At 52.4% G+C, this 20646-nt stretch overlaps 9 protein-coding genes across 9 annotated transcripts; 4 read left to right on the top strand and 5 right to left on the bottom strand.

The window, feature by feature from the left end:
- Positions 1-915: 915 nt before the first annotated feature.
- On the bottom strand, positions 916-2040 carry ACET3X_004459 (uncharacterized protein; the record flags this gene model as incomplete). The annotated part of the gene is made up of 1 exon (XM_069450665.1): positions 916-2040. The coding sequence occupies one exon, from the start codon at positions 2038-2040 to the stop codon at positions 916-918; it is 1125 nt and encodes a 374-aa protein (XP_069308437.1).
- Positions 2041-2555: 515 nt separating this feature from the next.
- ACET3X_004458 (uncharacterized protein) lies at positions 2556-3108 on the bottom strand (the record flags this gene model as incomplete). The annotated part of the gene is made up of 3 exons (XM_069450664.1): positions 2556-2777; positions 2835-2950; positions 3000-3108. The coding sequence occupies 3 exons, from the start codon at positions 3106-3108 to the stop codon at positions 2556-2558; spliced, it is 447 nt and encodes a 148-aa protein (XP_069308436.1).
- A 508-nt stretch (positions 3109-3616) lies between these two features.
- Positions 3617-4695, top strand: ACET3X_004457 (uncharacterized protein; the record flags this gene model as incomplete). The annotated part of the gene is made up of 2 exons (XM_069450663.1): positions 3617-4318; positions 4366-4695. The coding sequence occupies 2 exons, from the start codon at positions 3617-3619 to the stop codon at positions 4693-4695; spliced, it is 1032 nt and encodes a 343-aa protein (XP_069308435.1).
- A 1069-nt stretch (positions 4696-5764) lies between these two features.
- On the top strand, positions 5765-6531 carry ACET3X_004456 (uncharacterized protein; the record flags this gene model as incomplete). The annotated part of the gene is made up of 2 exons (XM_069450662.1): positions 5765-5927; positions 5999-6531. 2 exons carry the CDS (start codon positions 5765-5767, stop codon positions 6529-6531), a joined length of 696 nt encoding a protein of 231 aa, XP_069308434.1.
- Positions 6532-7146: 615 nt separating this feature from the next.
- Positions 7147-10674, top strand: ACET3X_004455 (uncharacterized protein). Its single transcript, XM_069450661.1, has 3 exons — positions 7147-8083; positions 8155-8213; positions 8270-10674. Exons 1-3 carry the CDS (start codon positions 7466-7468, stop codon positions 10161-10163), a joined length of 2571 nt encoding a protein of 856 aa, XP_069308433.1. The 5' UTR covers positions 7147-7465; the 3' UTR covers positions 10164-10674.
- Positions 10675-11639: 965 nt separating this feature from the next.
- ACET3X_004454 (uncharacterized protein) lies at positions 11640-13601 on the bottom strand (the record flags this gene model as incomplete). Its single annotated transcript, XM_069450660.1, has 3 exons — positions 11640-11959; positions 12054-12594; positions 12645-13601. 3 exons carry the CDS (start codon positions 13599-13601, stop codon positions 11640-11642), a joined length of 1818 nt encoding a protein of 605 aa, XP_069308432.1.
- A 495-nt stretch (positions 13602-14096) lies between these two features.
- Positions 14097-15186, bottom strand: ACET3X_004453 (uncharacterized protein; the record flags this gene model as incomplete). Its single annotated transcript, XM_069450659.1, has 3 exons — positions 14097-14288; positions 14379-14891; positions 14962-15186. 3 exons carry the CDS (start codon positions 15184-15186, stop codon positions 14097-14099), a joined length of 930 nt encoding a protein of 309 aa, XP_069308431.1.
- Positions 15187-15827: 641 nt separating this feature from the next.
- ACET3X_004452 (uncharacterized protein) lies at positions 15828-17549 on the bottom strand (the record flags this gene model as incomplete). The annotated part of the gene is made up of 2 exons (XM_069450658.1): positions 15828-17317; positions 17372-17549. The coding sequence occupies 2 exons, from the start codon at positions 17547-17549 to the stop codon at positions 15828-15830; spliced, it is 1668 nt and encodes a 555-aa protein (XP_069308430.1).
- A 1599-nt stretch (positions 17550-19148) lies between these two features.
- ACET3X_004451 (uncharacterized protein) lies at positions 19149-20646 on the top strand (the record flags this gene model as incomplete). The annotated part of the gene is made up of 3 exons (XM_069450657.1): positions 19149-19367; positions 19529-20437; positions 20521-20646. The coding sequence occupies 3 exons, from the start codon at positions 19149-19151 to the stop codon at positions 20644-20646; spliced, it is 1254 nt and encodes a 417-aa protein (XP_069308429.1).

The following is a 20646-nucleotide window of genomic DNA, read 5'->3' as shown; positions in this document are numbered from 1 at the left end:
GCTGGCTGGCAACAGTGATTATGGCGCTGATGTCGGTGGAGCGATTGATTTGTGGGCTGTAAAGTTGATGTATGATACTGGAGAAGGGTCTGCCAGAGATTTCGACAATTTGGTGTATTATACTCTTCGCTACCCTTGAATGATGATTGTTTCTTGTCAGGCTGTCGACTTCTGGTCAGGAACGCACAAGGTATATATAGACACCTACAGCCTCAGGCAGGAAACATTCATGTTCCGAAACGTGGACAAACGCGTTGTTCATCGACGCGACAATCCTTTCCAGAACAATAGAATGACTGCCTTCCGTCAATGCTGGTATCCTCTCATTTCGTTGAAGTGGTCTTGTCGGAACGTTTTCTGTCACAGGTCGTTCGTGCTTGGTTGTCATTGTTTTGGAAACCAGGTCGTCCTCGATTCTATGGTGGGTTTTACGCTGATTCACCGAGACAGTACAACACGTTGCTGGATGTTGGTGATATCGTATAGTACACCGGCAAAAGGCATTCGTTACAAGGTCGATACTGCAAAGACCAGTGTCGCAACGTCATGTGACAACTGCATTGACTGCGCGTACATGTGCTAACAGGTGAAGCCAGGTGTAAAGGCCTGACGTGTAACGGCTGTCAGTTGTCAGAAGAGGCGTCAAGCCACGCGTAGCAAGGCGTTGTCGGGTATCCGGCACCAGGACGGTATCGCATCGAGTTGAGGAGAATGAAGCAACGAATTAGCAGGTGCATGTTGTGCAATTAATATATGCTATAGGACTAATATACTGTACAATGAAAGAACGAACTGCGCTCGCTAAGATGATGTGATAACAAACAAACGCTAACCAAAAGTTACTCTAAATAAGATCAACTTCTCACAACAAGAAGGTTCAAGGATAATAAACAGAATGTAAAAAAAAATAGACGTTCAAGCGCCCAGCGCAACAAGCCTGCTCTTGATATCCGTAGGCCTCATCATCTGGTTGATGACGACACTAGAAATACTGCCCATACTGACGACCGACACGTATCCCGGAGCAACTTCGCTTGCTAAAACTTCCACACACTTCATCGCCTCTTCTTTTGAGATTGGAGATCGAATCGAGCCCTGTATTGCCTGCAAGAGGGTGGTTGTCGAGAAGGAAACGCGCGATCCGGGTCTGTTCGCGCAGAGTAGAGAGAGTACACCAATGACTTCTGGAGTGCGTTGGAGAGCTGCTTTCCTCTGGAGTTCAGCGGGCGTGGGCGCTGCAGGGCCAGCCTTTGCGGCCTCCTGCTTGGCGAGAATACGGTCGAGGAGGTTGGTCTTGCGAACGGCAGCGAATTCAGTAATCTTGGGCTGAGCGGGTTGAGCTTGCTGGTTCTGTCCCAAGGACAAATCATTCTCCTTTCCGATAGTAGATCTCGTCTTTTTCAGCGCACGACCTTGCTGTACGCTCTCTTTGAACTCCCTCAGCCTCTTGCGTCCCTTCTCTTGTGCTGGTGCGAGTGCAGTGAGCGATTCGCATGTGGTGACTTGGGCGAGAGGAAGCTGGCTCAGGAACTTGGCCACGGAGGTGTCATCGAGGAATGTGTCCATGCATGCCTGCTTGATGTCGGCCTTTTTCGGGCGTCCACGTCCGCGTTTGGGCACCGCAATTGGGCGGGCCATCATCATCTGCGATGTGCACCATTGCGACCATAACGTGTCTAATCCTTCCTTGAACATGTCCTGCAGCCCTTGTTCGTTCATGTGTGTCATGCCGTTCATCATCGGACTGTTGTCCTTGATCTCAATGCAGATCTTGCCGCGGCCGTAGTCGGATAGGTAGTAAGGGTTGTCGTTGTCAGAGGGACCGTGGTCAAGAATACCTATGAGGAGTCGAATGTCGTCGTACGTGACCTTGCGTTGCCGCCAGACTAGAGTAGTCGACGCGGTCAGGTCTCGAAGATCAGCAGGCGTCGAAGTGCCGTTGTGGGCATAATGCAGTGACAGCGCCGTCAGGAAGGATGAGTGCAGCGCGAGAAGGTTGACGAGCTCGGCCGGGAGCTGGCCGGGAGCAATGGGCGACATTGTTGTTGAGGATATTTTGATTGATACGAGGATGAGATATCTGGAACAATGTCGATGAGTGATGTGTCGTGTGGGTGTGAGGATGGGATACAGAGGAGTGTTTATGGGCCGAGGGGGGCGTGCAAAACAGGGAAGGCACGTCCGACGCGCTTTACGCTTCTGCGCGTTCGCGTCGCGTTTCCGCCCCACTTAATTGAAACCTGAGCGTGTCGTTGCCCCACGCATCCGGCGTGTCTTCACTCTGCATTCGTCATTTCGACGTCTCTACATTTCTTTGCAAAAAATAACCCGGTCCACGCAAAAACAACGACTTTGCACCTAATCGCGATGCTGCCCGAGCTTTGCACGTTCGTGAAATGGACGTGACTTGTAGGGGAGTGAACGTGAGTATCATGTCGTATTGAGACGAAAAGCCCTGCGCCTATATACTCCTATGCCATGCAAGACCTTCGACAACAAGCTTCGGCTCGTCTTGGTACATTATCATTACATTACTGGTCCTGTACACCTTGAGCTTACTTTCCACCAAACAGTCCGCCGAACCACGACGACGTCTTCGCCGCCTTGTCCTCAACAACGGCATCGAACTTGTTGGCGGCAGCGTTGACCTGCTGGCCTGCCGCATGTAGCTCGCGCTCAGCGCGGGCCTTGGCCTCTTCATACTGCTTCTTCGCATCGGCGCTGTAGGCATCGAACTTTTGCTCTGCCTTCCTCGCTTCCGCCTTGGCTTGGTCGGCCTACCGGTGGTCAGCACGCTGCTACGAAGAACATGGATGGAGTCGCATGGAACATACATATTGCTGTGCGGTGGCGCGGACTGCCTCGTAACCCTCCTCGCCAGCCTTCTTTGCCTCCTTGTCCTGGCCGGGGTAGTCGCCTCTCAGCTTGCGTGCCGCAGTCGCAGCATCATCTGTCGCCGTTAGTCGATACGCCAGGCAACTCATCTTTCCAGCACTTACGCTCAGCCTTCTTCTCGGCAAGCTTCGGGTCGCCTCCAGCACTGTAGAGGTAGTAGGTCACACCACCAAGAGCAGCGACACCACCGTATGTAGCGAAACGACGAGACATTGTTGATGGGATGAGGGGATTTGTGGTGTTGATTGGTTGGACTGGAAGAGTGATCAAGCTATGGGAATTTGCAAATAGAAGATGGAGAAGCAGAGTTGTGCGAGGGAGGGGAACCTTGGAAGGCGTCTTTCTAACAAGCGCGCCTGTGACGTAATGGTAGACAGCTGAAGCACGGGCTTTTCATTGCCGTGCGAACCAGATCGCCAAACTAGCTGACTCTACGATGAATGGCAGGCCGGATCCGCCTTACGCACACTCGTTGTTCTTGCTTCTGCACACTACTTGCACCCCGTTATAGCGTTAGTCTTATTTGTATCGTTGTCGCCGTGCAGACGCGTCCTCGAAGCGTGCAGTCTTCTGTGCGCGCCCCTTAACAGCAGCCACCCTCCAGCGACTGTCGACTACCTATGCAGCGTGCCGCGCCTGCCTAAACACGACCTCATGTATCTCCGATAGCAACGGCCGTCGCCCTTTTACTTTCCTTGATTCCTACACCACGCTCTGCAGCATGGCGGATCAAACGATAACCCTCGTCGACCACACGTCCAGCGGCGACAACACACCTCCCACGGCTGCGCAGCCTGGACAGCCATCGACCACATCGGACTCGCACATTGACATCCTTTATGAGAACCAGCGCGGTTGGTTCATATTCGGCATACCGTTGTTCTCGAACAAGGCGCTGTGGAACCTACGAATCGACCCTTCGCCCTGGCAAGATGCCAAATTTAAGCCATCCGCCGTCAACATCACAAATGCACAGGTTCCAGATCCCAGCTGGGTATGGGACTGGAAGAGCTGGTATGTCGACATGAGCCTGGACGTCGATGAAGAAGGTTGGCAGTACAGTCTGCTGTTCAAGGGTTCAGCCTGGCACGGCAACCACCCTTGGTTCCACAGCTTCGTTCGGCGGCGACGCTGGCTACGGAGACGTGTGAAGAAGAGGATAACACCCAAGACCAAGGAGAACGCAAAGGAGCGCATGTTTGGCGAGACCTTTAGCATCGGCACTACATTGGCTAGGTCGACGACTTTTGGCACTGGTAGCGGCCTCCTAGACAGTGCCCAGACAAGCCTGGATGAAGAAATTAGGGACATTGCGACACTGATGAGGAAGCTGAAGAAAGCTGCCATCGACCGGGAGAAGATAATCTACATACACAAGTTCATCGACGACGGAGGCGAGGAACTGCACTACCTCGCAGAACAGGTATGCGTACTGCATCCTTCCATCTCGAACACAACTAACTTCTTCAGATACCGTCCATCATGTCGATGCTAATCTTTCAAAACTCCCGTCGCCAACTCCTCTCCACACTCATGGACCGTTTCGAAGCCGCCAAAGACCACCGCGAACAACACAAGAAAGAGTCAAAACCCGAAGGTGACGCCGAAGAACGCAGGATCAACAACCTACTCAAAGCCATCGCAGCAGCAGATAACGAGTGCAAGAAGCTCGAGTACTGGAGCGATATTAAGAATCTTACCGAGGAAGGCAAGGCGGGTAATGCGACCGATGCCAGTATGGGTTGGGATGAGAAGTGGCAGGGTCTCGATGCTAGTGGCGCCAAGCACCCCGAGACCTGAAGACAGAAATGTCGCAAAGGTTTGCATGCATGCATATATTGGAGTTTATTCGAGTTTATCCGAGGTTGGTGGGGGTGTGGCTCTCCCAAGGTCAGCATATGGATCGGACCAGTTGGAACGACTAATCGTTTCTCGTATTGCATCGGAATCACTATACACGTTGTAATCTGCAACAACATCCGCAGCATTTGCTGATGTTGTATTAACCTTTTACGTTTCTAACTCTTATTGGTCCTCTGATATCCTCCAAGCTCTCCACGTCGACCACTTCGCCCTTCTGCATCACCTCGACCTCTCCAACCTCTCTCCTCTCCCACACTATCTGTCGTATGTAATCCATGGTGTCCCTCCACTCCGATGCGCCCAGTGTACGCAGCTCCTCTGGTGATAACGCGCGGGCAATCTCGGAGGGGCAGATCGTCTTTGGCCAAGCCCTTGTGCTCAACAGACGGTCGGCGTGGCGCGATATGATGTTTCTCTTGGCATTGTCAAGAGCCATTGTGTTGTGTCCAGCTAACCGGCGTTGTGGAGCACCCAATAGTTTCGGTGCAACAGACAATTCTTGGGTTGTTCCGTGGAGATAGCAATGAGGCTGCAGTCTCGATATTTCACCCCAATCTTTCCGCTAGACGCATCGTCTCGCTGATCTGCAGCCAGGGCCCTTGATGCTTTAGCCAATCCTTTGACGTCAGAGCGCCCAATCGGCGCGCAGCAGAAGCAAAATAATTCGAGCATTCTCCGTTTCGCGTCCCCTCTCTCCTAGAACCGAAACTGCCCGCAGCATTGTCATTGGCGTCGTACCTCTTTTGCGCCATCTTTTTTTCCTGGTCGTCCTGTCATGCCGCACCGGTTACCCCACGCTCTCCGAGAGCTAGTCGCAGCGGGGCAGCTCTCCTTCGCTCCCGCATCTCGTCTCTTATCAAGCTCAACGCCGCTGCAGCGTACTTCTCGTTTACTTGACCGGCCTTTGTTGCGTTTCTGTTCTACTGGACCAGCATCATCACCGCTCCTGCAAACAGCTACAGCACAACAGCCAATCAGCGCCAAGAGACACTTTTCGTGGCCCAGAATGACTGGAAAGGAAGAGCCCAAGGAGGTGCGCAAGTACCTCCAGCAGAGCCATGACCGCATCTTTGAGAACAACAAGAAGTGGGCCGATGAGATGAGGAAGAAGAATCCCTCCTTCTTCAGCCACTTGAGTGCCGGACAGGCCCCCGAGTATCTGTGGATTGGTGAGTTGCACACTGCTATACTGGAATGACTCAATACATCACATAGCTAGTTGCTAATCCCTCACCTACAGGCTGCTCTGACTCCCGCATCCCCGCCGAAGCCATCACCGGCCTTGAACCAGGCGAGATGTTCATCCACCGCAACATTGCCAACCTCGTCAACAACATCGACCTAAACGTCATGTCCGTCGTGAACTACGCAGTGCGCCACCTAAAAGTCAAGCACATTGTTGTCTGCGGCCACTACGGCTGTGGCGGTGTCAAGGCCGCCATGACACCAAAGGACATGGGTCTCCTGAACCCATGGCTGCGAAACATCCGCGATGTCTACCGGTTGCACCAGAAGGAGCTGGACGACGTTGTCGCTAATGGTGGCACAGAGGAAGACAAGTACAACAAGCTTGTCGAGCTCAATGTGTATGAGCAGTGCCGAAATGTTATCAAGACGGCGGCTGTGCAGCAGTGCTGGGCCGAGAATGAGTTCCCTGTTGTGCATGGTTGGGTATTTGGATTCGAGGATGGACTGTTGAAGGATCTCAAGTTTGACCACGAGGGGCAGCTTAAGGAGATTCAGAAGATTTATGATTTGACAAAGGATATGTAGAGAGGGATATGTGGGGTGTATGAGTAGCGGTTGTGGCATTTAGCAAGGTGTTGGCGGTGTTGAGACGATGTCCCTGGATACGCTGGATGGAGTTGACGATAGCATCGTATCTAATCAGGCATGGTACTTCAGTACTACGATTATCGACTTACTGACGCCAGTGATACTCTGTATACCTCTGCCTTCAACTATTGCGCCTCTCGAAATCTACACCCGACTGCCATGACAACCCCAGCCAACCATTATCACGTCATCGTCGTCTTCACCGTTATTGGAGGCTTCCAGTACGATGCTACCAACATACCAGGGCGTACAACTAGCAAGTGCGGTAGCTATGAGCAGTATACCGGCCAGTCGAGGTTCAAAAGACAGGTAAAAATACATGAATGGGAACGAGTAAACGAGAACAGATCACGTTATTGTGTTCTCGCTTTCATCCGTGCGTACTTTATGAGATGTGAAGTAATTAGAAGCCGTATTTAGTTTAGGTTCGTCTCAAAGTCGGATGTCGAGGGTACAGAGGCTGCGTGTGAGCGGGTGCGCGCACAGACGCCGTCGACTGTCGTGTGGCTGGCTCCAGCCCGAGGCCGACACCTTCCCAAACTTGTTTCACGCCGCGAGGCCTCCATCAATACACCATCGTTATACCTGACAGACGTCACGCTTGAGTTTGATATCTCAGAGCTAACGAGGGCTGCGATGTGCGATGCTTCATTTTGTGGCTATGCTGTTGTAATGAGGTATAGAAAGGCTGCGAATATGCCGCAGATGCCTCATGGCGAGATCACCGAAATCACCGACCCGCGCTTAACAAAAGACCGATCATCACTAAACCAGTTACTCACAACGGTTCCAGAATCTGGAAATATCGCATACTATTGATACTACGCAGCATATTCAATCACGATTCTATTTCTTGTACTCACCATTCAGGATGGCTGAGCAACCAACTATTCAATGTGCAGACACGGACGGCAACGGACCAGCAAAACGTCGTCGAAGACCCGCACTATCTTGCGTCGAGTGTCGTATGCGCAAGGTGAAATGCGATCGAGAGAAACCATGTGGAGCATGCACGCGAACCAAATCGGCAACCTGCACCTTTAGACCTACACGCCCGGGAATTCGATCAGAAAGGGGCGAAAGGTCACCCGAAGATGGTACATCGACAGGCCACAGCAACGACCAGGACCAAGGACATCCGGCTCGGTCTTCTCCCCGGCCGCCCACACCGTCCAATAATTTCGATGCGATGATTAATCGTTATGTGGCACCTGGACTTCTCGGAGAACGTGGTGGCAAGCTGAAGCCTTTGCCTGTCGATAGACCATTTTTCAACTTAAACTCGCACTCGGACAATACGCAAGGCTTCGTTATCAGTAGCTTGTTGGATCGGATCCACGGATTGGAGGAGAAGCTGGCAAGTGCTACTTTGAACGAGCAACTGAGCAGTAGTCCATTGCCGAGACAGGAGAGCTCAGATGCCACAAGCGGTCAGTTTGTAAAGTCGAAGTTTTATGGTCAGAGTCATTGGGTCAATGCCATAGACCCTGTAAGTGAACCTTGCCCAAGATCTTTATAAGATCATACCTGCGCAGGACTTCACTAACGTGTGTCAACCAGTATGATGCTCTAGGTGCTGCGAATACAACGATCAACGAAAACACAAACAGGAAAGAAGTGTATGTTATCGCGCGTGAGATTAACTTGAAAGAAATCAACTCACTTTGCCACCTAGGAACAAGTCGACTGAACTGTATGCTACCGTCTCGGAAGTGAAACGAATGGCTCGCATCATCAAGGCCTCGCGCATGTCACAGCCTTCTATATCACCAGAACTGCAGGCATGCATTCCACCAAAGGTGATCAGCGATGCACTTGTTGACTGTTACCTACGCACATTCGAAGGCGTCTTTCGTGTCTTGCACGTTCCTTCTTTCAAGAAGATATACGACGCCTATTGGCTAGGCACCGTGCCCGCAAAGCCATCCATTATTCATAAAATCCTACTGGTATGCGCAATCGGCGTGCCATTTTACACTGGACCGGAGCAGGCCAAGCTCCGCGTCTCGGCCGCGAAATGGATCCAGGCAGCAGCAGAGTGGCAAAGTGCACCCCATGCGAAGTCGCGTCTAAACATGATAGGGTTGCAGATACAGATTCTTGTTCTTATCGCACGCCAAGTTTGTAACGTCGATGGCGACCACATCTGGATACCCGCAGGCACGCTATTGCGAACGGCCATGCATCTCGGTTTGCATCGAGACCCGTCCCATTTCCCCAAAATCAGCGTCTATCATGGTGAGATGCGACGCAGGCTTTGGGCGACCGTCTTGGAGATCACTGCACAAAGTAGCCTGGATATGGGCATGCCACCCATGGTCTCTGTCAACGACTACGATACCAAGCCGCCGTCTAATATCAACGATGAAGACATGGGTGAAGGCATTGATGCACCATTGGATGTGAAACCAGAAACTACTTTCACCGACAGTAGTATTCAAATTGGTTTCACACAGACACTTCCTACAAGGTTAGAGATCATCAAGCTGATCAACAATCTACGCTTTGATATATCTTACGATAACGTACTACGTGTCGGCAGCGAACTAACCAACGCCTGTCGCGATGGAATGATGTTCTTCAAAGCTGCATTAGCTGCGGGACACAATATCACGCCTTTCCAGATAAAAATGTGCGACACCCTGGTCCGACGCTTCGTCCTCTGTCTCCACCGTCCATACTTCTCAAAGGCATTCAGAAACCCACGCTATCACTACTCACGGAAGATATGTTTGGACACCTCGTTGGCGATCTACGCGCCGGCAACGGAAAATGCGCCTGATGAAGAAGACGATTGGACACGTATGACACAGCGATGTGTCGGCTTCTTCAAGTCATTCTACCTCTACAGCATGTCAACCGTATATTACGAGCTTACTTCGCAAATCAATGAGAGACTAGAAGATGCAGCGCTCTTTGCTCCCATGAGTTCCGCACGAACACCAACATCTTCCTCCACGGGGTTGTCACCACTACCGGCACAATATCAGCCCCTGCGCGAAGTCCTGGAATCATCACTTCGCTTGGGAACAGCCCGACTTCGTAATGGCGAAACGAACGCAAAGGGTGTTGTCTTCATACATTGTGCACTAGCACGCATCGACGCTTTAGTATCTGGTAACGATCTCGACGCAGCTGTCCTTGAAGCAGCAAAAGCTTGTACAAGAGAAACGAGTCGGATACTGGCTGAAGTATATCGGGATGAGCACGGCGAAGAAATCGATCTCAGTCTTTCGAACGGGGGTTTCAATGGAAGAGAACACGGCCGTGGCGAAGGCGCTGATGACATCACTGGAAAGCATCTACCTACTGGTACCAACGCCCAGAGTGGCTTTAGTGACGCTGCAGATTTTCTCCCTTTTGACGGTACGATGGAGGGGATGAATATGCTGGATGCCGATCTAGGAGATGTAAACATGGGCGTGGACGTTGACATCAATGCCTACATGCAAGGACACCCTATGGACCTAGGAAATGGCTTTCATTTTGGAAGGAGTCCCGAGTGGTTTTTCGATCTCAATGGGTGGGCTGGGACGGGCAACCCTGGGAACGTCGGGTACGGTGTTTGACACTTGTAGCATCCGACCCACACCTGTATGGATCAGATCTCGAGCAAGCATACGGCGTCGATCATGTGTGGTGGCATCACGGCGTATAGCCCTTTCAAGAAGTACAGTGCAATGGTAAAGCGCGTTGGGAGCATTGGTCTAGATGGTCTAGACCATTTCGGTGTCTTCTTTGCAGAGGCATTTCGAGCGAAGGGGTTCGTTGTCGTTTTCCGCTCGTACGCAAAAAAAGAGGACGCGAAGAAGCTTGGTATTGATCGTTTCGTCGCATCAGACTATGGGAGTTGGTACCAGAGTAACAACGTGGTATTGTTGGACCTAATTGTGTCGACATTCTCTTCCGACAGGTTGCCTCTAGCTGGATATTTGAACTCATTGTCCTTCGGAGCCACTTCATGAAGAGGGTAAGCCACGCTACAGATTCGTACGCACGAGAGAGAAACAAATCGAGTAGGGTACAATGAGATGAGAAAATGTGCATTGGGATGTATGTAGCAGAGTGCCGAAATGTTAATGGTTTGTTGTGTAATCTTCTTAGCGTATGGTTTTCGCACAAAGATACGCGAATGACACTGTCGTGCCGGTGACTACATAGCATCGTACGTATGGCTTAGTAGTGACTTGTGAACGACCCGCGAGATTAGTTGAGAGACAAATCTGTGAATCGGGATAGGTTCGCGTCCACGTGGGCGGTAAACACGGCACGCCTTGCCATAGCGGGGTTGGCGTAGTCTTGGAAGCTCCATCAATGTCTTCTTGCAAATTGGATGAGTTCACGAACATCATAACGATATCTCTTTATATAGTGCTCCAAGTTCCACCGTACTTCAATTCATCAGAATGTCGCCCATCTCGCGCATGGCTCGTTTCCTCCTCATCTTGCACTCTTTCGTCAACATAGCCCTCGGCATCTACCCCTTCATCAACCCCGATGAATACGTTGCCATCACTGGCGTGAAAGGCCCAGATAAGGCATTGCAATCGATTGGTATGTCGAAACTTCCACTCTTCGTCTTCCGCCTCGAACACCCGCATATGTTCTCAGACATCCATCATACCTAGGTACTCCAAGCCCAGACTAATGACGTGACAAAGGATTGGGTGCAATAGCAGTAGGCTGGTACCAACTTATCTTCACCTTCCAAGGCAACCGTCGCATGATGGCTTCTACAATCCCGTTGAGATTGGGATTCGCCGCAGTCATGTATAGTTGGGAGAAGCAGCCTGTGATGATCTACGAGCTTATTGTTGTGTGGTTTTGTTTACTCGGAGTGTTTGCTTGAAGCAAGAAAAAAATAACGGAGGAAGAGAGATTGAGAAGGGAAAGAGGTGAACGACATGGTCATCAGGGTCTGCGAAGTTAGAACGGGAGGTAAGAGCTACTTCATAGTCGATCTATGTTATCTGTCAACGAACAACTCCAAGTTGGACATGTGGATAATTCTTGAATAAGCATGCTATGTAACCTCTTGTCCCTTCCTAACTCCACTTTACACTCCCTCCAGCCTTGCCATCCAACCCCCATCCGCCATACGTATCCACAAAGCCCTCCCTAGTAAGATATTCCTTATGTTCCTCGCTCCTCCACGCCAGCGCCGTGCCCAACTTCCAACTCGTATCCATCTTGTCGACCACCAATTCCACGAGTTGCAGATTCTGCGGTTGCTTGAGTTGCGGTTTCTCCAAGATGGCTGCTAACTCTGATTGAGTGGTTGCGCGGTGGAAGGAAGATTGCGGATCCGGGTGGTGGTACAGAGGGAGGAGATGGGAGTAGTTGTGGGGGACAATGTCGTTGTATGCTGTCGAGAGAGTTAGTTGAGTTTGGATCTACTGCCTTCTAGGTAGAGGTGGAAGAACAGATGATAGATAAGGAGGACGGAAGGAAAGACTGACCTTGCTGAGCCCCCCAAATCAGCCTCTCAACCGTATATCCGTCATTGTTAATGACAAACACAATCGTCTTACACTTCGCTTTGATCAAAGTACCAATCTCCTGGATCGTCAAAGCCATGCTGCCATCTCCTGTCATCAAAATCGTCCTTCCTTCTCCTCCTCGTCCAGACGTCTGACTCTTAGCCTTGCTTTCTAACTCTCTCCGCGCAATTTCCACACCCAAAGTAGCAGCAGTAGCAAAACCGATACTACCGTAGTAGATCTGAGTGACTAACCTGATGTCTGAGGGGAAGGTAATGTCGCAGATGCCGAAGTTGGAAGTTCCGGTTTCGCTAACTACAGCGTCGCCGGGGCGGATGAAGGATTGGATGGCGGGCCAGAGTTGGGATTGGGTGAGGTGGGCTGATTCTGCGTCGAGTGGTATGCGGGGTGGTGGGAGCTGTGGTTTTGGAATTTTGTGCTGTGGTGTCGATGGCAGAGCAGCGGTTACAGCTGCAAGGACGGACTTTATGGCCGTGTTGGGGTAGAGTTTGCCCTTGATCTGGGTGTATATCAGTAACCAGTTTCAGACGAATTGTGCTGGGGACTTACGACAACGTCATGCGGGTTGATGTGAATCGTGTTACTCTCATCTAATTGCCTCGAGAAACCAGCCGAGTTCGTATCAGCAGGTATGTACCCAAGGGTAACCACCAAGTCTGCTTGTTTCGCTGCTTCTTTGACGCCCGGAGAACTGACTTCGCCGTTCCAAACCCCAACAAAGTTCTCCTCTGTCTCATCGACAATGCCTTTACCCATGGTCGCTGAGAAGAAAGGAACATTGAGTTTGCGAACTAGCTGCACGGTCTCTTGGACAGCATTGAAGCGTTGAGCGAGGGCGTCTACCAATATCGTCGGCTGTTTAGCTTGCGCAATCGCGTCTGTGATAGCTTTAACCGCTTCATCCCGTGACTTCTCGTCAACGTGCGGCTCAAGATCAATCGATGTTTTCAATAGCGCAGCATCTACCATCTCAGCACTCAGATCCAGGGGCATGAAAATATACACCGGCCCACTCTTGATAACACATTCCCTCAGCACCCTATCAATCTCTTTCGGCGCATCGGCAACATCCCAGAGTTCTGCCGCTGCGAATCTTAGCCCCTCACTAGCCTTGTTGTAGATTTGATGATTCGGCTTATTTCCGATGCTGTGATGGATCATCATATTGCCTTTCTGCATCCCTCGTGTAGTCTGACCAACAACATGGATGACTTTGACATGCTCACTCATGCTACCCGCGATGCCGTTCAGAGCCGATAGTTCCCCGACACCGTGTGTGGTTACGAGACATCCGGGCGTATTCTTGATACGAGCGTAACCATCGGCGGCGTAGGCGGCATTCAGCTCATTCTGATTAGTGACGAAGGATAGACCTGGGGTGAGGTAGATGGAATCGAGAAACTGGAGATTGAAATCACCGGGTACTCCGAATATCGTGTCCACGCCAACCTGGTGGATGCGTTCCCACATGTAGCGTCCGAGGGTGATCTTGCCATCGCCTGCCATGATGGGTTGTTTCCTGGCTCTTTCTCTTTGGAGGTATTGCAGATTTGGTATGAGTATTTGATGTTAGTCTTGACTGTTGCTATCTGCGTCTGTTAGTTATGGTGTTTTGATACACTGTAATCCTTGTAAGGCGTAACAGCCATAAGCTTACCGTGTGCTTCTGCCAGGATTCTGGATAATGTCAATCTGTAAAGTAAGCAAGGTTTAGAGAAAGTCCAAGGATAAGACAGAAGATCAACGCTAAACATCACAGGACTCACATGATGTTAGCCTCTGTCTAGGGCGTGCGACGCGTGTAAGGCGTTGTATGACAACCGCGGTTCGGTTGGAGACGGTTCGCTACAATGCGGGGGATCGGCTTAACACCGGAATGATGTCGGAAACAGATGGCCACGGTATTGGGGAGCACAACAATCAGAGCTTTGGAGAACATAGTTTTAGGGGTAATTCAAGAGTTCTTTTTGGGGGGTTTTTTTGGGTTCAGGTCTTTGACGATTATGCGCTCTCTTCTGTTGTCCCTGCAACCGAGTGCTTCTTCGCATCCTCGAAGCTTGCCATCTTGAAATCATACGGCAGCTCAAAGTCCGCCTGTGGATCCCCCTCAAAAGGTTTGAAGTCTACAAGAAGGGAGTCTTTGACTGCAAATACCGCATCATCGTCGATATACTTGCTCGCTCGATCGAAGATCTGGGTAACAATAGGTTTATAGCCAGGTGCGGTGAGCCAAGTTATGTTAGGACAACAGATTGCAGGCTGCTAATATGAAAGTTGACATACCAGAAAGTGTATATGAGCCGGTCGGAATGGGTGTCTGTCCAGCGCCTTCAAGACTTCGCCTGCTGGGCCATCAAAAGGTATGGGATAGGGCACCGGCCTCAAGCAATAGAAGCTATACTCCCCATCCTTGCCCGTCGTGAACTGACCTCTGAGATTCATCTCTGGCTGGTCTGGATCCTGTTGTTCGTACAGTCCGTTCGGCGCTGTATGCCATACGTCCACCACTGCGCCCTCGATAGGCTGTCCTGTCTTGAAGTCCGTGACGGTACCGTGCATGAATGTCCGATCACCTTGCTCATTTATTTCCTTGGATACAATGCAGGAGCCCATGGGCAGCTTCGGAGCGTTCTGACGGTAGAAGGGGCCTAGGATAGCGGTTGCTGTGGGCTCATCGGTGGCGGTCGAGGCAAGCTTGTAGGTGATTTCGTCGACAAGAGACTCGAGACCGAGAACGTCGCACAGCAATTGACCTTCATTGCGTTTGTCGTCCGACATGCGACCTGCTGCATTCATCTAAACATTGTTTAGTAGGCCGAAAAGCCTGGTACCCAGAGATTCAAGCACAGGATGCTTTCCGACATACCAACTCGACGCCTGTCATCCACTCGTCGACTGTAAGTTCATTCTCCCTCGCAAAGTCATGAAGATGTCGTATCAATCCTGCCGCGAGTTGCCTGACTCTTGGTGTAGCCTTTGGCCCCGTCGCATTGATGACCGCCTGTGTGAAGTTCGGATTGAACTTGTGCTCCTTGCTATCCGATACAGCGGACGGGTGTTGGGATTGCGAAGCTGGTGTTTCTGTAGACATGACGTTCCTCTGCGGTATAGGTCGTGAATGTTGCGATTCTGTCTTTGAAGTAACAGAGCTATTCCTTATTCTACGCAACACGATTGTAATTTATGTACACTGTACAATGAGAACAGTTCGTATCTTATCAATCACGAACGGATGTTGGCAATACAGTCGAAACCCGGCGTCCGGCAGAATGTCGGCAAATTTGGGCACACCAGTGCAAGCCAGGTGCGCATAACTTCAGGGTCTATTGCTGACTTACGCTTTCGCGACGTTGGATGGCGGGGCTGTGGAGCGGAGGGTGTAAATGACACGAACGGAAGCTGTTGTTGGTGGAAGCAAGCCGACGAGAGGTGCGCCATCCGATACTGGGATCCCTGAGCCGACCAATAGGGAAAGATGCAATGTAAGATCGGTGATGAGCACGTACGAGGCAATCAATAGTTGTTGGCGGATGCACTGCTTACGTCGCACGTCTATCAGGCCAATGGACACTGAAAAATGCTCATGGATGTCATAAAGTTTCTGGTGAAAGAATTGAACTGGTCAATCTGTGACCTTAATCGCTATAAATGCTACAGTATCGCAAGGGCAACCCGAACCATGCAGAAGAAATCTAACGCCAATTTTCAGGTCCTGACAACGGGACAAGACGCTCAATCACTGTCATCTTCGACCCTGGCACGTTTAGCCGACCTGCCCTCCGGCTCTTGCATGCCGTAGCGTTTCTCGCCCGTTTTCTCGCCTTTTTCACCACGAACTTCATCAATCATCTGGTTGATGTTGAATGGGTCATCGGTATCCTTCTCGAATTCCACAGGTCCGTCTCGGGCTTCTTGCAGATCGGCACCCTTGAATCCCTCCTTTGCCTTCCCCAGAACCTCGAACTTGTTCGACTTTGTGATCCTATCGTATGTCTGCCCTTCATCCTCTCCGTCGTCCTGTTGTATACTGGGGCGGTAGATGCTGCTTATCGCATCCTGAGCCGCAAACAGGGGCTTGTCGTAGTGGTTGTCCTCGTTAAAACCAGCGTTGAACCCGCTGGACTGGTTGAAAAGTCGCGAGTCGTACATGGACTCTCCGCTCTGTGTTGGTTTTGCCAGACCAAGTGCGACCTTCTCAGAGATGTCACGATTTTGCTCGCGAGCGAGCATCTGGATCTTGCGCTCAGTACCCATCTTTGACTGACGAAGTTCGCGCTGGAAGTCCTCGCGGCGCTCTTTACGGGCATCCATTCGCTTCCGCACCGCCTCCTCCTCTGAGTCTGTGTCCGAATCGCTTTGTGATCGTCGTCGGGAGGCGTTAGCGCGCTCTGCCCGTGCCTGTTTCGCAAGGTCGCGCAGGCGTTCTTCCTCCTTCAGTTTCGCCTTCTCTGCCAATTTTTGCTGCATAATCGCACGCTGCTTGACCTCCTCTCGTGCATGCCTGTCTGCGGCTTGCAACGCTTCGCCAAACTGAGCAAACTTGTCGTTGATCGTGATGTCTTGGAGACCCCGGCCATCGGCCGCCAGACGTTTGTCTAGTGGTACAGTATAACCCTTGGGGTTCTTCCAGTTGCTGATTGGGGGCGGAATCTTCCACAGCTCTTGGTCTTCGGCGGTGAGCTTTCGTGGCGGCGAGTGGAGGACGGGTGGAGGAGGCGATGGCGGTCCGCGGGGGATTCGCTTGTGCTTGAATTTGGGGGGTTCCATGGGGTCGATCTGTCTTTGCTGGATCTTGATAATGCGTGTCTGGCCTTGCGCCTGGCCGTGCTGCGCAGTGGGCGTATAACGAACAAAAGTGGGCTCATCGTTCTTTCGTCCTTGTACGTTCTTCGGCTTTTGTGCAGCTGTCTGCCCTTGAACCAGCGCCATCAATGCCTGCTCAGTCTTCTCCTTGGTCGCTTGGACGACGTCGGCGGTGGGACGCGACAAGTCCAGCTCGCCGGCGTCTGCCTGTTGGCGCAACGGGATGAGGTCTTTGAAGCTTGCTTGTACGATCCTCGAATCGCCGTGTCCGCGTCGCGCAATCTCGTCATATTTGGTCTTGCCCTCGCCGTCGACCCTTCTTACAAGAGCATTCGATGTGGATGGTGTGCCCTTTTTTCCCATGTCCAGCGGGTATTGCGCGACAAGCACTTCGGGGAACGCGCCTCCATCGCCAAAGTCTAGATATGGAGTCAGTGCATGTCTCGCGTGCATTTCGTCTGTCCGAGTCTTACCTTCGGGCGCGCGGGGTCTCCAGTGCTGCCTCTGGCCGTAGGGCGGCGGGCCCTTCTTCGCAACAACTTGGGCTTCGTATTGCTCTACGGTTAACACGCGCGTGCTGTTGGTGAGCTCCTCCTCTTCGCCCGAGTACTGCGGCTTCGGCAGCGACTTGGATAGTGCAGCGACAGACATGGTCGATCTACTCGCTGGAACGGTCTGCGAGGCGATGAAAGTTGGTGTCGTGATCCGTATCTGGTTGTGGTGATGGTGGTTTGACAGACAAGATTATTTCATCAGACTCTCGGCGCTCTGGTTCAGCCACCGCCGAGGTCACGTGAAGCAGCGCCACAATCCAGCGAACGAGGTGCAATCGGCACTGGCCATGTGCGCAAATGCGTTGGACCTATCGTTTATCGATTTTGTGTACATGGTAAGAAAACTAAACTTTGTCTTGGGGTGCGAAATTACAGTGTCCTGGGAAGCTTCTCCCGCTGATGCCGCTCTCATTTTCACGACTCGAGCTACGGCGATTCTCACTTGCAACTGACATGGATGAAAGCCCCCATCCCCACTCGCTTATAGCGCCATCGCGCAGGATGCCGAATGCAGGAACAGTCACTCTCAGCACAGTATTTCTGCAGTCTTTGTCTTTGGCGGGAAAAGCTTGGAGGGTTGGGGATGGGTTCCTGCAAAGGTCCAAGCAGCGGTGTGCGTTCACCGGACGAGAAGTCCACACAGCATGCTTTTTAGGATAAATGCCCACAATGGGGGAGGCGATAATCGCGCAGGTAAAAGAAGGGCCTTGCTTGCCGGGAATTCTAATCAGGACAGGGTGCCACGGCTCATGTGTTGGTGCAGAGCGCACTCTCTCCTTGCCTCTCCATCTTTGACAATCATGGTCCGTGGTAGAGATAGGACAGAGCATGTGATAGGTGATATAGGTGCTAGCCTATGTCTCTCGTTAGCTGCACATCATACCGTTGCTAAGAGACGGTACGGAAGCTCGTCATTCGTTCCAGAAAGGACTGTGACATCTCGTGCAGAGTGGCCCGGCACCCTAGCAACGAATGGGCCAAGGTCAAGATGCTAGGGATCCCCAGCGTCGCAGCATCAATCCTCTGAACTTTGGAGAGAGCATGCGCAATATACGACGGCTTGCGCGCGGACAGTGGGTCACAAAAGCAGCCATGACGGGCTGAGGAATTCTGAAACGTTGTCCGTCATCCCTGTCTGGTGTGCCAGCGCAGGCCTGCAGCTATGCCGACGCATTCTCGGAAATCATCTGGAGGAGCCTCACAACACACCACGCAAAGGCGCAATTCGATTTCGCAGCAGAGTCCGCCCAAGCCGCCCAAGCACCTGCGCAACAATACCGCTCCCGAGCCGCCCACGCTCTTGCGCCTGCCATCTGTGAGCTCGACCACGTCCGCCCGACGACCCCCAGCCTCGCATAGTGGCCATGGCATAGATAATTCGCGCGGCCCTCCTGTCACCTTGGTTACACGCAGTCGAAGTTCGCAGAGCCCCGCCGACTTTGCCTATGCGCAGCAGCAATTCATCCACTCCGCCCTGATTTCCCCCACTAGCTCCCACCACTCGAGCAGCAGACGACGCGGGGAGGACGAGCTGGGCATCTCTAGTGAAGCCCCGCGACCACCACTCCCATCACAGCAACAACAGCAGCAACAACAACAAACAAGCGCCGTAGGCCCTGGCGCCAGCAATCTCCCCAGACCCCGCCCACCCCGGAGAGCCTCTACCAGCAGTTCCAGGCCGCCCCCACCGCGACGCATGGCCAGCTCAACCGACGAGTCGTCCGAATACGACTCCGGTCCCCGCAGCCGAATGGAAGACTACCACGCGGCGCATAGCGGAAGAGGTGCACCTGCGCCTGCGACTCCAGGAGCGGATGGAGAAAAGGAGGATCTGTTTCTGAACATCGCCGCAGACAGCGCGCCCAAGCCGCAGCGCCCAGCAGAGTCGGCAACAGCGCGCATCGATCGATTGAAGGTGAGCGCATAGGCTTGGCCAAGGGAAACACTGTATCCGGCGGATGCGCTTGGTGTCTATACGCTTCCAGTGCCCCCAGGCGCAATCTGCCGTTTCTTTGTGTGCCCTTTGTCTCTTGATAAGCCGTATCCTATGCAAGACCTGCGTGCTAACTACCACAGTCGCGAGTGGCCCGAGTGAACAACCGGCAGTCGCTCCCATCAGCGCTGCACTCGCCCTCGCCCGTACAGTCGACCTCAGTGACACCGACAACGAGCCGCATACCCTCCGCTGTTGCTATGGAGGCCAGGTCGAGTGGCATACGTCGGTCCTCGCTTTTGCCTACTCCCTCCAGATACGAGCGATCTCCAAATTCGCCGGCGCCCGACGCAATACGCACCCGCGATCTCAACCATAAAGCCTCCTTCACCTCGTCACGAAGGGACGCAGAGCTCTCACCACGCGATTTCCTAGCCCAGTTCTCAACCTCATCCAGACGACCGTCTCAGCCTGAAGTGCAACACACGCCGCCAAGTCGCACCCCAGGATACTCTTACCGGCCGTCAAACCTGTCACACGAGCCACGAACGCCCCAAGTGGAGGCGTCGTTTGAGGCTGGTTCACGCGCCGACGGTACCGAGTCGCATGGCTCTACGGGACCCGCTGCATCTGTATGGGACGAGCTAGACGAGTTGAAGTCCAGGATACGGAAGATCGAGATGGGCGGCAAGATACCGTCAACATCAGGCGCCATTGTGAATCAAGCTTCGGCCTCGGCCGATCGCCCACGAACGGCCAACACGTCAGCTACGACAGTGTCCTCTTCACCAAACCAGCAGCGCAAATCGAATCCGTCGCCCTCTGAGTCGACAGTGGGCAGTCATACACCTAACAACAGCAAGACACATCCTCTGCTGCGGGATGCTCTCGGCAAAGCTAGGCAGCATGTCTCTCCAGCTGTGTACCGCACCCTGGAATCGACGGCGCAAGAAGCACTTGCATTGGCAGAGATGAGCGGCAGTGCGGGACCGCAGGGCACACTCCATTCTGCTAGCTCCATCATCAACGGCTCTGTAGTATCGGATCGCCAGGTTCGTCGCAAAGCCGACAACCTCTGCCGCAGTCTTACGGAGCTCTGTATAGCTCTATGCGACACCAAAGCCGCTCTCGCCAGTCCAGCCTTCCGATCAAATACAGCCGCAATATCACGTCGGCCAAGCGTACAATTCAATGGCGATTCGCCGACAATCCGACAAAGTATCGAACCCGAAAGCAACACGTTATCTGGCGTCAGCCCTAG

Source organism: Alternaria dauci, chromosome 3 (assembly GCF_042100115.1).
Source record: "Alternaria dauci strain A2016 chromosome 3, whole genome shotgun sequence".
NCBI classification, from domain to species: Eukaryota; Fungi; Ascomycota; class Dothideomycetes; order Pleosporales; family Pleosporaceae; genus Alternaria; species Alternaria dauci.
Note: the sequence above shows the minus strand (reverse complement) of the source record. Positions and strands in the feature narration are given on the sequence as shown.

Coding starts and splice junctions, on each gene's coding strand:
- ACET3X_004455 (XM_069450661.1), top strand. CDS start 7,466: ATGGCTGAGCAACCAACTATTCAATGTGCAGACACGGACGGCAACGGA. Junction 8,084..8,154: donor GGGTCAATGCCATAGACCCT/GTAAGTGAACCT, acceptor TGTGTCAACCAG/TATGATGCTCTAGGTGCTGC. Junction 8,214..8,269: donor AACACAAACAGGAAAGAAGT/GTATGTTATCGC, acceptor TTTGCCACCTAG/GAACAAGTCGACTGAACTGT.